The sequence below is a fragment of the Neovison vison genome, chromosome 1, assembly GCF_020171115.1.
Source record: "Neovison vison isolate M4711 chromosome 1, ASM_NN_V1, whole genome shotgun sequence".
Classification (NCBI taxonomy): Eukaryota; Metazoa; Chordata; class Mammalia; order Carnivora; family Mustelidae; genus Neogale; species Neogale vison.
The window spans coordinates 85,892,106-85,910,364 of NC_058091.1; the positions used below are offsets into that span (position 1 = coordinate 85,892,106).

General features: G+C 42.6%; 1 protein-coding gene across 2 annotated transcripts; it reads right to left on the minus strand.

Moving 5' to 3' along the window:
* Window positions 1–204: 204 nt before the first annotated feature.
* SAYSD1 (SAYSVFN motif domain containing 1) lies at window positions 205–16,663 on the minus strand. Of its 2 annotated transcripts, XR_006384733.1 has the most exons (3): window positions 16,433–16,663; window positions 10,830–11,281; window positions 205–234 (listed from the first exon to the last, which is right to left on the minus strand). XR_006384733.1 is itself a non-coding variant. In XM_044250429.1 (2 exons), the coding sequence occupies exons 1-2, from the start codon at window positions 16,637–16,639 to the stop codon at window positions 10,937–10,939; spliced, it is 552 nt and encodes a 183-aa protein (XP_044106364.1). In that variant the 5' UTR covers window positions 16,640–16,663; the 3' UTR covers window positions 10,681–10,936. The 2 variants fall into 2 exon arrangements, 1 of the variants encoding a protein (XP_044106364.1); XM_044250429.1 differs by lacking the exon at window positions 205–234 and having other exon boundaries at window positions 10,681–11,281.
* Window positions 16,664–18,259: the final 1,596 nt, after the last annotated feature.

Below are 18,259 nucleotides of genomic sequence, written 5' to 3' on the forward strand. Positions count from 1 at the left end.
ATATTCTTAGTAATCAAGAGGAACTTCCATAACACCATACGTTACATAAGGTATTTACAAAAACACCTTCTCGGGGCGCCTGGGTGGCTCAGTGGGTTAAGCCGCTGCCTTCGGCCTGGGTCGTGATCGCAGGGTCCTGGGATCGAGCCCCTCATTGGGCTCTCTGCTCAGCCGGGAGCCTGCTTCCTTCTCTCTCTCTCTCTGCCTGCCTCTCTGCCTGCTTGTGATCTCTCTCTGTCAAATAAATAAATAAAATCTTTAGAAAAAAAAAAAAAACACCTTCTCTCAGAAAACTTTAAAGATCACAAAGCCTGCCAACCAAGGCATGATGGGGCCACAAGCCCAGAAAAGATGCCATAACCATGGAGTCCTGGCATCAGCTGCAACCACATTCTTGCACATTCTCTGGGTCCGGAACGCCACCTGCTTCTCAGATTCAGCCCTTCTTTGCCTCTCAGTTTCCTTCACGGACTTAGTCTTGGTCTTCACTCCTCACATAAGAAATGCAACAGTTCATGAAATATTCTGTGTCTACGGTGCAGAGCCTCTGAGGGTATGCCAAGCCACCTGAAACCCAGCAACGCCCCCAAACTGGAGTCATTCCCATAATGGCATGTGGGGCTCGGGCAGCCTCTGTTCCAGCAGCCCACATGAACAGACCTTCTTCACCTGCTCTCAGAACGTTGCACTGGTGTAGATTTCTAAAGGCTGCAGCAACGAGATCATGCACACCCTGTGTAGACTTTTTGGAATCCAACCACCCTCTCCTCCTTGGGGCTGGATCCCCCAAAGCTGTCATGTCCTAACATCAATTTCCCATTTGTTCAATCTCTCTTTAAGAAATGTCCTCCCAATTGCCCTACTCACCCTGCATTTGCCTGCCTTTTACGAGGCATGAGGCTTCCTCTGCTTCTGGGAAATGTACAAATGTTAGGAACTCTTTCCATAGAGTTCTTTGAAGATCACAGATAGGAGCAGAACCTGGTCTCACCCGCTAGAAGTGCCAGCTTAGTTAAAGACATTACTTTCTCACTGATGCGAATCTAGAACAAAGCAATTCTTTCGTATGACTCTGTGCCGCTTTACCACATGAGACGAGTAGGACTGCTGAACTCAGTCTAAATCTCGGGGGAAAGTCATTAGAAGAAGCGTGATTAAAACCAACTCCGCATAACAAATCCATTTGTGTCCATAGAGATGGTCCGCCGTAAATCAACGGCGAAATGTATAAAAAATGCTCTGCCTATAAACGCATATGCTTTTCCCTAGGAATCATCAAAATATGACCAGTATCATTAGCAAAGCAGTGGGATGAAGTATTCACCATAGGAGAGAGGTAGGAAGGGAGATGGACACATAGGGGAGGTGGGTTGTCTGTACCAGGGAGTCAGGGAAGGCCTTTTGGGTGATGCGACATCAGACAGGCCTGACAGGAGTAAGGGAACAAATCCCAGGCTCATCCAGGGGAAGTGAGTTCGAGGCAAAGGGAACAGCTCACGCAAAGAATGCGAAAGCAGAGGCCGCTTCTGTGTGTTGGAGGAGGGGTCAGCAAACTATGGCTCGCTGCTCAGTTTTATAAACAAAGTTTTATTGGCATTCTCATCTGTCTACATATTGTCTCCCATGACTGCTTTTGCTCTTTGATAGCAAAGCTGAGTCATTGTGACAATTATGGTATGTACGCTCAACAAAACTATTTACTGTCCAGCCCTGTCCAGAGGAAGGCCAAACCTTTTATTTTGCTAACCCCCTGTGTCTGATCAACATGAAGGAAGTGAGTATAACTGGGAGAGGCAGGTAGGGGCCAGATCACTTAGGGCCTGGTAGGATAAAACCAATAAACCACCAACCAACCACCACACGAAAGATGTGTCCCCCAGGGATAGGAGTTCAGACATCTCTTTGCCAGCTCACTCCAGCGTGCCTGTCTGAACTCTGCCTCCTTGCTGGTCTGTAGGTTCTCAGCCGTTTTTCCCCGGTGGTGGCGACATGCACATCTGGCAATCTCCCATGGACACACCCCCGCTAGGCCCAGGCGAGCCAGCAGGTGTAAAACACAGGGTCACCTTGCAGACACCTTAATAAAATGGCAAAATGAACATTCATGAATCACAGTAATTTCCTAATATGTTAAATGCGTCACAGGGCACAAAGAGAACCACTGCTACGGAGTACGTTTTCTAGCTTTTTTTTTTTTTTCATTTGAGCAAAACTCCAGACACAAAACGTATTCAAAGACCTTGCTACTCAAAGTATGGCTGAAGACCCGTAGCATCAGCATCCCCTTGGAACTTATTTGAAATGCAGAATCTTAGGCCTTGCTCCAGACCTATAGAATCAGAATCTTCATTTTAACAAGATTCCCAGGAGATCTGAATGGTCACTAGGGTTTGAGACCACTATCATGATTGGTCTCTAAGTATTTTTTTTTAAGATTTTATTTTATTTTATTTTGACAGAGAGAGAGATCTATCACAAGTAGGCAGAGAGGCAGGCAGAGGGGGAAGGGGGGAAGCAGGCACCCTGCTGAGCAGAGAGCCTGATGCAGGACTTGATCCTACAACCCTGAGATCAGGACCCGAAGGCAGACGCTTAGCTCATTGAGACACCCAGGCACCCCTCTAATTACTCTTTTCTAAGTGTCTGAGATATGTTTTTAAATTTCAAAGAGGTTAGCTTATTTATACTATTCATACTAGTAAACACTGGCTACAAAATAAAGGTTAATAATAATTAAGGATTTGCTAAATAAATAATGATACATTTATCTATACAGAAATATTAGCGGCTGGCAAAATCAGTATTGTAGAAGGACGTGGGAATTTTTTACAGCTTATCATGAAGTGAAAAAAAATATCAATTATAGGCAGGACTAAGACTAAAACAAATGTATAAATGATAATTAAAGAACAAAATGTAGCTCTTATTAATCTAAACAATACAGTAATGATATAACTAATAAAATCAAAGAAAAATGGGTGATAGGAGGTGTACAGCAGTGTAGTTATGCTGATTCCCTCATCTTCCATAGCCATTGGTAGCAATATGTAATTTAAGGCTAATAAATAATAAGTTATAATTATATTTAAAAATGGGAAGTTGATTAACCAATCAGTCAACAGGATTGAGTATTGAGGAAATGGAAAGAAGTAGGGAGAAGGTGGAAATACTAACATTTTACACTTGTTTTTTACATGATCTGAACAAATACTGGCTAAAAATCCAAAGGACTAAGTAATAAAAGTGTAAAAAAGAAAAAACTTTGGAACAGAAATCTAAGTTTTCTAAATCATCAAAAGAAACACACACACAAAGGGGAAAACAAAACAAAACAAGGAACAGAGACCAAGTGGTAAAATCACCCATATAAACAGAAAGCGTAACGTGTGAGGAGGTAAACAAGTCTCAATAAATAAAAATGAGCTAACCTCACCTAGTAAAAGAAAAATAGTCCCCTAATGTATTACAGAGTAAAATTCAACTATTCCCTACATACAAGCACACACCTGACCAAAAGGGCTCGGGCTGAAAACCACAGTGTGCACTGAGGCATACTTGACAATTTCAAACAAAAAGCAAGCAGGGGTCCTGAGCTTAACATTAGATGAGGACGAATTCAGGCAAAAATGAATGAAGAACACAAATATGGCTTTTTATAATGATGAAAGGGGGACACTCTGTAATGAAAAATAGGCTTTTATATATTCCCAAACCTGAGAAATACTAAAAAAATACTATAGTCTCATGAAAATGATTGATGAAAAATGGCAAGAGTCTATCAGCACATTACAAGAACAGTACATTAAAATCAAGAGTCATTTATTCCAGGAATAAAAGGATGGTTTAATGTGAGTAAATATATAAACTGATTACATTAATTGGTTAAAGAGAAAAATCACATCATCAATCTCCACTACACTGAAAGAGATTTTGTGAAATGCAACATCCATTCTTAATTTAAGAAGGAAAAAGCCTTTTAATAACATAAATACTGATGATAATTATCCATCCACTTACCACAGAGCCAGCAGCACGCTTAGTGGGAAAATACTAAAACATGCTCATTAAGGTCAAGAACAAGACAAAGACATCATTGACTATCATTCTGATTTAACATTTTTCTAGATGTTCTAGCTGCTGTTATTGGAAAAAGAGAAAAAACAAGGGCATAAAAGCTGGAAAAAGAGGAGTTAAATTTTACTTTACTGGAAAAGAAAAAATCTATGTGGAAAATCCAGGAGAATCAAGTGAAACACCACTATAATTAGTAAAAAAAAAATTCAATAAAGGACAAGAGCTATAACAAAATTAACATGCTGAAATCAACAGTGTTATATATATATATATATATATATATATATATATGGAACAACCAGTTGGGAGAAGTAATATAAGTCCTCAGAATGCATCACCTTTTCCCAAGCACCCTAGTCTCCCTCTTGTCACCTTTTTCCTAGGTGGTTTCCTGTGACTGAAAGGCTATCTCTTTGCCCCCACCTCTTTTTCTGGGGAGTACAAGAGGCTCCTTCAAACTCAATACAATGTCACCTTTAGGTGACTTTGGCCCTTCCCAACCCCTGAGTGTTCTGATACCCTTCTCTATGCTCTGGTCCACATTTAGCCATCACACCGTCATAGCGCTTACCACACTATCCTGTAACTTTTAACTGATTATTGGCTGCCTCTCCCATTTGACTGTGAGCTCCTTGAGAAAAGGGACCTTGTCTACGTTCTCTGTGTGCTCAGAGCCCAGCATCAGGTCTGGCAAAGTTAGTTGCTCCATCAACCTGCACAGTAGATACTCTGTTAGGTTTCTGATTCTATTCACAAGAAATGGCCCAAACCTGAAGACAGGACAGACCAACAGATCAATGGATGAAGATGGGCAGATAGATACGGAGAGATATAATATAGTCACAGAAGTTTAAAAAGCAAGTGCTGATTCATAGATTATTAAGTCTCATTTGGTTACATTTATGGATTATAATTCTTTCATTGGTGAATGAATTTAGTAAAAAAATTTATTCAGTAAAATGCTGTTAAATTGATGAATGCACAAATGTATCTGTTTTAGAAATAAATGGTTACAGATTTTGTTTCTTTTTCTAAAATATTTGTAATTTTTATTGTGTTGACTTGTGGGATATTTCAATTTAGTTTTTAATTATCGTTAATATCATTGGTTTCCCCAAATTTAAACCTTCCACTTTAACATAAAAAATGGAATGTATAAATACACTTCATAATTCAATAAGCTTGCCATACTGTCAATATCTGTTAAGAAAAATCTTAAAAGCTAGCTAAATAAAAACATACGCGAACATTTTCACGCATGGGAACAAAAAGATCAGGTGCTCCATAAATGAATGGATGAATGGATGGGGTATGTGGGTGGGTGGATGGACAGACAGACGAATGAAGGCAACGGAGAATCCACTTTCCACATGACAGTCCAGGTGATCTCTTAAAAATGAAAGTTGGATCATGTCATTCTCTTACATAGAAATGTTAGGTGCATGTAAATAAAGCCCAAAACCTAAAAGAGAAAAAAAAAAAAAAAAACAAAACAAAGGGCAGGATAGCGTGCATAGTGTGCTATCATTTGTGGGCTGGGTAGAGCACAGCAGGACGTTGGGGAGGGAGATTCTAGTCCCGCAGATCTTCTGTGCCTCTTGAACTCTGACATGTATGCATGTGAGTACAAAAATAAAAATATTCTTTTCTATAGTTCCAACAGGTTTTAAAATGAGCACATACTTCTTTTTGTAATAATTGTTTACAAAGAAATCTTCAAAAATAACACATCTTTAATTATCTTACCGTCTTTGGAGCTAGTTCCTCAGTAGTTTAAAACCAGGCATGGGGTTCTTTTTCTCTGTGTGTTCCAGGTGAACAGTTTGAAAAATGGCAAACCTTGTTACCCCTTTTTAAAATACATACCCAGGGACACCTGGGTGGCTCAGTTGGTTGGACGACTGCCTTTAGCTCAGGTCATGATCCTGGAGTCCCGGGATCGAGTCCCGCATCGGGCTTCCAGCTCCACGGGGAGTCTGCTTCGCTCTCTGATCTTCTCCTCGCTCATGCTCTCTCTCACGGTCTCTCTCAAATAAATAAATAAAATCTTTAAAAAATAATAAAATAAAATACATACCCATCTTTCTTTGCTTGGATCTAATACACGCTGTTTCCTTCCTATTTTAACATTTGTGCTTTTTTAAAAAAAGATTTTATTTGACAGAGAGAGAGAGAGAGAGAACACAAGCAGGGGGAGAGGCAGAGGGAGAGGGAGAAGCAGGCTCCCCGCAGGTCTCGATCCCAGGATGCTGGGATCATGGCCTGAGCCGAAGGCAGACGCTTAATAACTGAGACACCCAGGCGCCCCAACATTTGTGATTTATGTAGTGGCTCTTGATCTTTGGTGAACTGGAGCTTGCCCAAAGGAGGCTGTTAAAATACAGATTCTCAGGGCGCTACTGCCATACATTCTCAGGCAGTGGGGTCTAGGTGGGGCCCTAGAATCTGCATTTGAACATCACTACAAGAGATTCTAAAGCAGTTGGTCCATAGTCCATACTTTTGAAAATATTCATCTACGGCTTATTAAGGAAACAGTATTTTCATTTCAAAGTGACAATCCTATGTAGTCTACAATTTAGATTTGAAAGTGATCTCTCCTTCTCATGACTCCTCCCCTAACACACACACTCTTAGACCTTTAGACCTTTACAAATATCTGTATTATGTTATATGCCTTATAATGTGGTTCTCTGTGTCCTTTGTCTTCTCTCTCAGCTTTCTGAGAGATCCAGATCTTTATCTAGCTTTATCACTGTTCCAATGTTGCAAAATAAAAAAGCATGTGACAAAAGCCAGAGCGTAGAGTTCAGATTTTAGTTTCTTTGGCTTGGGGGTCAAGTTTCTCTGCCAGCTTGTACGTTTCTAGTATCCCCCTTTCCCCACCCCACCCCCCACAAAGCTCTGATATAAACAAGCACAGTGTTAACCCCAAGTGCCATGCTGCCTGCTAAGTCTAGAGACGGGCTGTTGTTTTATTTTAAAATATCGGTATAAATCACTTCTGGTAGCTTTCTGTGCCTTTCCCAGGACCTCTGATGAGCCCTTTCCTCTGTGAATCTTGAAGTGAAAAGAACTCTTAAAAAGGCAGCACAAGTAGTTCAGATAAACATCCTGGTGGGTTTTCCACATTACATAAATTATCAAGTGTTGGGAAGGGATCAGGATGTATAGCAGCAGCTCTATGCTACCCCCTGGTGGCAAGACGCTCCATGGCATCCCAGCCCCACCAGGTATCCTGGCTCTCAGACCCACCGGCCAAGCTCACTTACTGCTTCCTCAGCAGCGTCAAGCCTAACTAAATACAAATTATTTGCTGGTAAACAGCTAACAGTGTGGCTGGCAGGAAACAAAACATGCAGTCAGAATTTTACTTTCTTCTGCCCAGCTGAAGATCATCGTTCTGCCAATTGTATAACTTCCTTTTAAAAAAAATTTTAGCACAAAGCTTAAGAGCCTAATCTTAATGATGAGATCAGTCAAAGGGCAAATGTGGAAGACCTCTTACACTCAAAGTACATCCCTAATAGCACAAGATATATATATACACGTAAACCATCACCGGTGAAACTCCAGAGTTTTTGAGAAAAGTCACTCACTGTACCCACCAACTGGGACATTCACCCCTGCCCTGACCTGGAACCTCACAGCGGGTCGGGGCTAACTTGACATTGATTGTCCGAGAGGTACAACATGGATAATTTAGCCTGAAGGACAGGGAGGATTGAGAGAGAATAGAGTAACAGTCCACTGGTCTGAAGGATGCTCTGTGTCCCCTGAAATTAGATAAGAAATAATGTGGGATGGCACTGCGGTAGGCTTAAGTTCTTTCAGTAAAGAATTTCCTAAAAAGTGCCTACATCTTGTACCTGGATTCTTCTTTAAGGGTCACTAGGAAGACAAAAAGAAATTGTCAGGAATAAAGTGCCCAAGGTGAGGGGGATGAATTTGGTGGCATTTTGGGGTTCCTTCCGGCCCTACAAGCGGAGGTTCATTTCGAAGTCTCTGTGAATAGACAAGACAGGATAATGTGAATAAAAGCAAAAACCAATTTTCTTGTAAGATTCGGACAGAAATGACCTCACCTGTGCACACAGCAATCATAGGGACTGAATGCATCTCTGGGATTTCAAGTTCCCTGGTGACAGAGGCGGCCTTTAATGGGAGCTGCTTGCTGAGCTAATGGTCGGGCCCTGAGCGGAAATTCTGAGATCAATAGGCCTTTCTAAATTCAGGAAATCAAGACTGCACCTAAAGCTTAATGGTCTGATAAGAACAGCAAATACAGACTGTCCCTTCCTCTATTCCCTGCCATGCATTTAATTGGTTCACACCCCACTTTTCCTAGAAGTTAATGCTGTCATGACATGCAACCTTTGGCAAGAGGTGAGGAAAGAGAGGTGACAGACTGTGCAAAGAAAATCCCAGAGAAGATGGGTTTATGGCAATCAAGCTGTACCTCGTTATAAATAGCCACATTTTCAAAGAATGCTAGTGAGATCCTCTCCTAAGTTGAGTCTCTGCTTTGCTTAAGCAAAGTCTCCAGGTTGCTGAGATTGCTAATTGGATCAAATGTTCCCCATTCAGAGTTACAGGCACTTTGTTTTAGGTAAAAATTTGAATCACACTTTTTAAAATGAAAATTCTTCCTTAGAACAAGGCTTACTGAACTGGGCATTGGAGTGTGTCTTTGAGCAGCGATATTTCCTCCTTGTATTTGACTTTTATGAAATGTAAAAGCCCAAATAAAATATCAGAGAAATGAAGAAAGCCTGAAGAAAATAAGTCAGGAAACATTACCATATATCTTTAAATACGATCAAAACTTTTCTGTTTCATAAAGATTCATGTGTTTCCCACACTTAGACAGAAGTCAAGAAAGAAAAGACTTCTTCATGAGCTAAAGGAAACGTGTGCTTAAGAGATGACTCCGAGAGACAGCTAAACTCCCAGTCAGCATAGGGAGAGATGATCAGCCGATGAGAAGAGTGTTCAACAAGGACTGAAACCCATGGGTTAGTTAGCCACAAAGTGTGATTCACGAGAATATCCCCTCTATACTCCTCCTACTACTGAAACTTATCTCACTCTATTATTTTTTTAATTATTTATTTAGTTTAACTAATCTGTATGCCCAACATGGGGCCTGAATTCATGACCCCAAGACCAAGAGTCATATGCTCTTCCAACTGACCCAGCAAAGTACCCCACCTGACTCTGTTATTGATATTGCTTGTTTTATTTTGCCCAGCACCCCACTCCCAGCTGGACCATATGCTCAAGAGCAATGAGTATATGTTGCTTTTTTCATTATCCTATCTCAAGCACCTACCAGAGTGTTGGCACTCAGTGAATACAAGTTAAATTTAAATTGCGCTACGGTTTTGCTATAACAAGCAGATCAGGCAAGAATGAAACAAGACTTTAGCAACAAGCACCCATTGTTTAGTAACATCTCATAAATACTAAAGTTATTGTCATAACATAAGAATGACTGAATTCTGAAGTTGAAAACCTATTGAGGAATCATTAATTTCTTAAAATCTTAAGAAAAAACTATGGCTTTAAAACAAGACTCTTCTGGGACGCCTGGGTGGCTCAGTTGGTTAAGCAGCTGCCTTCAGCTCAGGTCATGATCCCGGCGTCCTGGGATAGAGTCCCACATCGGGCTCCTTGCTCGGCAGGGAGCCTGCTTCTCTCTCTGCCTCTGCCTGCCTCTCTGCCTACTTGTGCTCACTCTCGCTCCTCTCTCTCTCTGACAAATAAATAAATAAAATCTTAAAAAAAAAAAGAAAAGAAAAGAAAAACAAGACTCTTCTTACTTATCAGTGCCAACCATGAAAAAGATATTTGATGGTTTGCTTTGCCCAATTTTAATGAATCCAAACTCTAACTTTGTACTGGAAAAGGAAGGACAACTGAATCATGTCTGGTTACCACTTTTTACAAAATTTCTCACCTGAGGCCACAGGCGACAGGACTGCTTACTCTAGAGCCCTCGGAATACAAGAAACACACAGAGCAGCCAATGAGTCTGGAGTTCCACTTCCACAGCTCTTATTTGAATACACTCAAGAATTTCTTTCTTGCTGAATTTATCATGAACAACCACTTACCAAATCTACCAATACTGACTTTGTGAAATCCCTCCCCATACCTGTCACTTAGGACTCTCTTCTCCTATCTTCCATCACTGAGTGCGAGCAGAGTAACTGAGGAGAGTGGAAGATGGTGATGGGCAATGGGGATCTGTTTCTGAAAAGCAGATGTTTTAAAGATATTTTATTTTTCAATACCATTAACGACCAAAAAAAGCAAGATTTAAAGCAGGAAGGAAAAAACAAAAACCACAAAACAATGAAAAAACAAACATCATCAACAACAACAACAAAAAAAAAAAAACAAAAATAACAACCGAAACTTACACTTAAACTTTTGGGGTGGGGAAGGGGAAGTGCTGTAAATATGAAAAGACTTTTAAAGAGAACACTTATTGAATACACAGTCCTGATGTACCTCCCCATTCTTTCAAACCCTCTCCTTTCTCCTCAGTGCCCTTCTAATGCTCTGAAAACCACCTTTCTCAAATAATGAGACACACATTTCTTTCCTGAGTACATAAGTTTTATAAATTGCATCAGATCCACAGTGAGTGTCTTTCAGAGGGTTTCACCAAAACCAAAGAAAAGCTGAGAGATCAAACTGCAGTAAAAGATCTGGGAAAGAATGCAGAACTTCACAGTCACAGAACTAACCTGCAAGCTGTCCTTAGTCTTGGGCACCTGAAATCAAACCCACAAGCCCACGTCCAAGGGTGAGGAGGACCACGTGGGAAGCCAGCTGCCCAGCAAGAGAGTTGGACCTATCTCCCCTCCAGGGGTCTGAACTGTAACTCGCGTTCAAACTGCTCTGCAGTCAGGGTGCCCTGGATGGCTTCGCAGCCTGGGTTGAATACAGAGTAGGCACTCTTCTCTCCCTCTCTCTTCTCTTCAGGGCCTCGTGTCCCGACATACATCCAGTAGAACAAGGACAGGACAAAATAGGCCAGGCCAAATTCCAGTTCCACAAACAGTCCCAGCAGGACCAACCAGAGAAGAACCTTCAGGAAGGTGACATTGGTCAGGAAAGACTGGTCCCGGGGTGCTGGCAGAGGAATGGTTGTATTCTGTGCTGGCTGTGATGTGCTGGTCCCAGGCCGAGCCACTTCCTAGGACACACAAACAAACAAAAGTAAGAATAAAGGGTAATGGGGCTCAGAGGATCAAAACCAATCTGGAGAGACAGCTCTCACTGCTCTGGAAAGGCTTCTGGCTCATTGATTTCTATTTTCTGGCTCTGCTCTCTAAAACAATCATCTCCAAGGAGCTCCCGTGCCCTGCTCGGACTGAATCAAAACTGATCTGCACTTAGTGAGATGTGACCTGATAAAAACCTGACGGCATTCGGATGGATTCCCATTCGTGGGCGTCACTTCCTCAGATTAGTCTGCTGCTAACAAGAACTCATCTGAGCCCCGTAGAGAAATTCCCCATAATTGATCATGCAACAACTACACCTAATACTTCACACACAGAATCAATATGCTTATTGATTTGATTAGATGAGCTACAGTCTTGTGAGTCACATGATTCTAAAATGAGAACTATATCAGAAAAGGAAGAAATCCCTTCCACTTATTAACAACAAATCACCAGGGGCACCTGGGTGGCTCACTCAGTTGGTTAAGCATGCGCCTTCAGCTCAGGTAACGATTCCAGAGTCCTGGGATCAAGTCCCACATCCGGCTCTTACTTGGAGGAAAGCCTGCTTCTCCTTCTGCCTGCCGCTCCCCTTCCTTGTGCTCTTTCTTTCTCTGACAAATATATACAATCTTTAAAAAATTAAAAATAAAACAAATTCTAAAAAAAAATAAAAATAAAAATAAAACAAATTCTTAGTATAGCCACAACCTTTCCATCCTGGGAACATCCTACTCACCGCCAGGTCCAGGCAGTGTGTCTCCTAACTGGACTCCCTGCCTCCTATCTCTTCCCTCTCCAAACCATCCTATGTAAAGCTGCTAAGTGAATTTCCTACAACACCTACCAACCTCCTGTTCACAAACCTTCAACAAATTTTACTGCCTGCAAGTTAAAATTTAAACTCCATGGGCTGGAATCCAAGCAACGCCTTCCATTTATTTAACACATAGAGATGCCAGTACACAGGCCCCTGTGTTGGGTGCTAATGGGAGAAATATTTAGATAGCTTTAGGGAGGCCTGATCTCCAGTCCAGCATTTTTCCAAACTTTTTTGGGTATGGCCCATAATAAGAAGTACATTTTGTACTGGGACCCAGCATATAAACATATAAAAAAATAGAAAAAGTTTCACAAACCAGCAAATATTCATCACCACATACGAAATTCTCATTTTCTATTCCATATTTAAAAATTCATCTTTAGCAGAGGACTAGTTCCTCTAAATTGATTTCACCATCCACCAATGGGTTGCAATTTGTAGTCTGAAAAACAATGGTTTAAAAAATTCCCTGTACAATCCATTACTCTATCAATGAACCTCTACTCTAGTTCAACAGATCTTACTACCCAGAGACACTGCCCACCTGTAGCCTAGGACAGGCATGACTGGTGAACTGTGTATGCTTGACCTCCTTGGCCATCAAGGAGGGGTGCCCCCTCTGTCTCCCAGAGCACTGACTGCCTGTCTTTCTCACTGAGCACGAAACTGTTTGCCAGTTAAGTGTTTTTTCTTTCAATACAGGTCACATGTGTCCCTAGATCGCTACCAGGAGGCCAGTGGACTACCATTTACTATCCTTTGATGTCTCCAGAGCCAAACACAGCAACCCACACATTGGTTCTCAACGCAGAGCATAACTTTTAGCCCATTTCTTCAATTATATCCCCCATTCTTGCTATGATCATTTAAAAAGGGACCACAAAACACTATTCGGTCTTGATAAAAAATATAGATTTACGTTGTCTCAGAAGTTCTATTTTGTTAGAACCTCTTTTGGTGTCAACGTTGTAATTATTACCTTTTCAGTTAGATTGGAAAACCCCCTAAGATGCTATCAGCAACACACCCCCTCCACACACACACACACACACACACACACACATTTGTTAAGTAAATGTGTGCCCCTTGCAGTTAAGTAAATGTGTGTCATTTCAAAAAATGCTCCTTTCAGATTTGACCTGTATGCACAATAGGGAAATCACCAAAAGGCTCAGCAGGGAACTAATATAATCTGATTTATATTTAAGCCAGATAGAGAATGGGCTACCAGAGTAGAAGCAGGGAAACTATAAGAAGCTCACGCAGGAGGCCCAGTAAGAGAGGAAGACTGGGCATAATGGGGGTGGTGACATACGAGTTCAGAGAGAAATGATGGACTGAGGGATATGGAATACATTTTGAATGTGTACAACTTGAAATTCACTGTAGACTGAGTTTATTATTGAGGGAGTATAAAAAGAATAATGCTCATGGCCACCATCTATGGAGTGCCTTCAAGATGTCTGATCTCCTGTCATCCAGGAGACAGGCACTATTGATCCCAATTTACTGATATGGAAATGCTGAGATGTGAAGTAACTCCCCTAACTTCACACAGAGAGAGATAGGCAGGGATGAGATTGGTGTAGGATCCTAGGATGGTCTCCCTCCACAGCCCTTTGTACTTAATTACAAAGTACAAAGGATGGTAAGGGGAAGGGTTAGAGATCTAGAAGGGAGATGGGGGTGGGGGTGGCAAACCAACTGCCAAAGGGAAAAGACAAGAGGAAAGATACAGAAATTCCTTTACCTTATTTGGCATTTGTTTTAGTACTTGTGTGGCTTCTGCTATGAAAGCTGCAGATGGAAGTGTCTGTGGTCGTCACAGCACATAGAGGCATAGTTTAAGCAAAGTACTTCCAGTTCTCAAATATCAAACTGCTTCTCACCTCAAGGCCTTTGCACCTGTGGCTCTTTTTGAGAGGCATGCCCCCTTCCTGTCACATCACCTGGCTGGCTCCCTCTTCTCCTATAAACCTCAGCAAACATGTTACCACATGTGCCCCTGGCCTTGTCCTAGATTTCTCCAAGAGTAGCTCCTAATTATAAAATGCCCACCTCCTCCTGCCCTGCCTCATTGACAGGTGCACCTGTCACCCCCAGTTCATTAGCACAGTATCCTGTTTTTTCTGCTTTCCTGGCATTCATTATTCTGTTCTTCTGTTTAGTGTCTGTTGCCCCAAACGCAAGCGCAAGTTCTTTGATAACAGGGCTTTGTCTGCCCTTATCACCCTGTTTCCCCAGATTTGGGATAGAAGCTGGAACAGAGTGGGCATGTGATAGAATTTTTCTGAATAAATGAATGATGGTGAGAGAAAGGAAGAAATTAAAAGATGATTCCTGGGTTGGAAGGAGCTGTACTTAGTTAGCCAGGTGACTCCAAAAAAGGAGGGCATTGGAGCGGTGGGTCAACCTGAGCCAAGGGTTGGGGTGAGGAGTCACAGGATGTGTGGGCATCTTGGGAGGTAGATGGTACACTGAGGGTGCTGCAGAATATGCCTGCAGAAGGAGACAGGGTTTTTTTTACAAGACTGAAAAAGTCACAGGCATTCCAGTCTTCATTTGGCAGAAGCTTGTCACAAAAAGTATTTTATCTTGGGGACTGTTTTCCTCAAGCTAAATTGGAGAGTGGGGAAGGAGGATATGGATGCTTCCTTATCAATGACAACTGAGAAGCAATTACAAACAGAAGGCCAAAGAAATGTCTGACAAGCACCATGTGTCAGTGAAATTATTAAGAGAGATGGATTGTAAATTGGGAGGAAAAGAAACAATTTAATGAGAATTTTCACACCAGAGCAAAGCCAGGAATGATAACGGAGTCAATAAAAATGAGCTTAAGACAGAGTCCCTTATGAAAAACGGAGTAATTAATAAAAACCAACTGTGGGTCTAGCATTTCCTGTCATCGTTTTGTCAGGATATCAGTTTTTGGGCTTTAAATGATGGAAACTTTCTCCAAGTTCAGCTTTTCTAGTCCAATTCAATGATCTCAGACTCCTTTGGAAACGAGACATATGGGCTAACACTCATTGTGTGGGTCAGACTTTTTTTTTTTAACTGCAGAAAGGAAAGAGCGCAGGGAAAGTAGATTCTAAAATCTTAAGCAATTGTGCTCAGTGAGTTCTAATCAACAATAAAGTTATACTGAGACAAACCTCATGCAAGGAAATGGATTGTTTAAACCCTGCTGCACTCGCTTTCTGTAAGTCTGATGGACCCCTGTGTGTCATGGAGAATAATATCTAATCAAAACTGAGTAACAGTGAGTTCTCCTTGGTTTAAAAAATTGCCTAAACCAGATGTTGTGCAGTATAGTAATAAATGAACTAAGATAAATAATTTTAAGAGGAGTAAGGTACACTTCTCCTCCAATACATTTTCATTTTTAAAAGGAATTTTTGGCTCTTATTACACTTTTGAGATACAAAGGCTTTTTCACAGATTGCCTCAAGGCACCCTTGATGTTGTGTCCTGTATTTCAATATAAATAATCCAGTCTCACACCTGCAAGGCACCTTGCCACTCTACCTGAGTGAAAACTAAATGAAAATACAAAATGGGAATCAAGATCATCTGCAAAATAAGAGAATTAAAGGGTGAAAAGTCTGCAATACTGATCTAATAGTCTAAACAATGTTTTCTCTTGAACATTCACTACTGAACTTGAGTAGGTTTCCCTAATTCAGTAGCGATGCCCCAGCATCAGCCACCTCTGGCAGTGAGAGCGACCACACCTGCAAGTCTTATAGTCAAATGCCATTTCTAAAGCATAGTCTATTTGGGCTACAGGCTGCATGTGGCCCAGATGCGGAATCAAAGGAAGCCTTAATTATCGCCGCTTTTTAGCAGTATCCAATTAGACCTTTGACCCGCCATTAGCGGAGGGCTGCGGCTGAAAGCGGTTGTGGGGAGGTTTCTGGAAGGCACGGGGCATCACAATAACTCAAGAGCAGAGGTGCTTTCTTCCAGGGCCCTAGACCCTCGCTTCCCGACTGGCATCGGGAGCTGCGTGGGTCGCAAGCTGGAAAGAAAATGTCAAAACCACGGATCAGTGCTGACACGAGTGACCGGAGACGCCTAGCCCAAACCCGCAGCAGGTGGGAGGCATCAGCACGCCAGTTCTGCCAACGAAGGTGGAAACCAGAGGAGGGGGCGTGGCCCGCTCCTCGGCGGGGGCGTGGCCTAAGGCCACCACGCGGTGGGCGGGGAGTGGGCGGGGCCTCGGCCGCAGTTTCCTGGGAGGCCACGACAGCGTCCCTGAAGCCAGGTCCCCGGGGCAAGGCCTCCCTCTCACCTGAGCGAGGCAGGGCTGAACCTGGATACTCGCAGGCCTCGGTTTCCACGCCAGGAACCGTTTTAGCCAGCCTGGGGCTGCCTTTGGAGTCGTAGCTGCTTCCGCCTTCTCTCCTGAGGTTTGTGCTCTCGCGCATGAAGTGCTAGGTTCGGCCGCCAGCCCGGCCCGTTTCCTGGCCGCCCGGAACTCGGCTAACCGCTGTTCCATGGCGCGCGCCTCGCTCCCCGCCCGCCGGGAGCGCGCATCCGCAGGCCGGGCCCCTGCCCTCGGCCTTACCCGGTGTCCGGCCGCACTGCGCCTGCGTAGCGACGGCTCTGTGCCGCGCCTGCGTGCTGGCGGCGTGGCCGCCGAGCGCGGGGTTTGTGACGTTCTTTGAGCGGAATATGCAGTTTATGTCCGTTCTAAGTGCTCGTGGTCGTAGAGTCATACTCTCAGGAGAAGTGGTGAAGCATAGGAGCATCTGGCTGGCGCAGTCGGAAGAACGCAGGACTCTTGATCTCGGTTTGAGTCCCTGTTAGGGGTAGAGATTACATGAATAAATAAAAACTTAAAAAAAAAATCTAAAACCTAAAGACTTATATTGTTCCCCTCTCGCTTGGGGGCTTTTCTGAGGAAAGTTCTTCAGAGGTCCATCTCCCTTCAGGGATCCAATCCCTACCAAATGGTGCGTGCCTTTAGCTGTTAGGCACTACTGTTGCACGCCAGTTTCAGAAGGTCCCAGGGCATTGAGGAAGGCCCATCATCTCTGGGAGGTTCTGGATCGGGAGAAACAGGACACAGTCTCCCTTTTCCTTTTAAATGAGTCTGCGACCTTCGCACTCGGAGGGTGACTGTCAGCGCTCACTCAGCAGCAGGCCGTGCAGACCCTCTATCATTGCTTTTGCCACAATGCAAACTACCCCTTCGCTGTGTCTAGATGGCTCAGAAACTAAAAACAAAACGAAAACGTTTATTGGGGTGCAACTTAAAATACACAAAATCGTAAGTGTATTTTAAGTGAGTAAATCTTAACTCAATGGGTTATAATGATGACTACACTTACATAAGTACTACCTAAAAAAAGAACGTTTCTGGTGCCCTGAGGGCTCCTTTGTGCTCTCTCCTAATCGTTCCTCACCCAAAAGGTCACAATTCATGTGTCTGTTAGATTATTTGCTGCTGTTGTTCTTGTTAGGTAGATAGATTTTTTAAAGCTCTAAGCAAGTAGCTAAGTGCCGCTCACATAATTGAGACTCAAATATCTGTTGCATCTTGCTGAGTTTGAGTCAAGGAACTAGATAGAGTAGAACGGAGTCTTGCATTCATTTAACAGATATTTATCAAGACACTTCTGTGTCAAGAATTGTACCTGACATTAAAGATGCTAGAGTGACTAGAATGAACCCATTTTATCTGTCTGAATAGACAGACAAATGTGGACTACATATTTATATTTAATGTACTGTCAGGTACTGATTAGTGCTGTGAAGAAAAAGTAAGGACTAGGATGGTGGGACTATTTAGAACTAAGGGAAGACTTCTCTGAGGAGTTGCCATTTCCCCAGAGACCTAAATGAAATGAGTGAGCCATGTAGGTATCTGGAAAAGAATGTTTCCGTTGTAGGAAACAGTAAGTGCAAAGGTCCCGAGACCTTAAGTCTATGTTTGACTTGCTCCTAGAACATTAGTGAGGCCACCATAACCAGGGCAGAGGGAGGGAGAGAATTGAAGAAAATAAAGGTTCACAGATATCCAGGTGTAAGGCTTTAGAGGCCATGGTGAAGACTTTATATATTGCAGTCTGAGTGATGGTAAGTGTTTGGAAGATTTTTGAATAGAAGACGACAA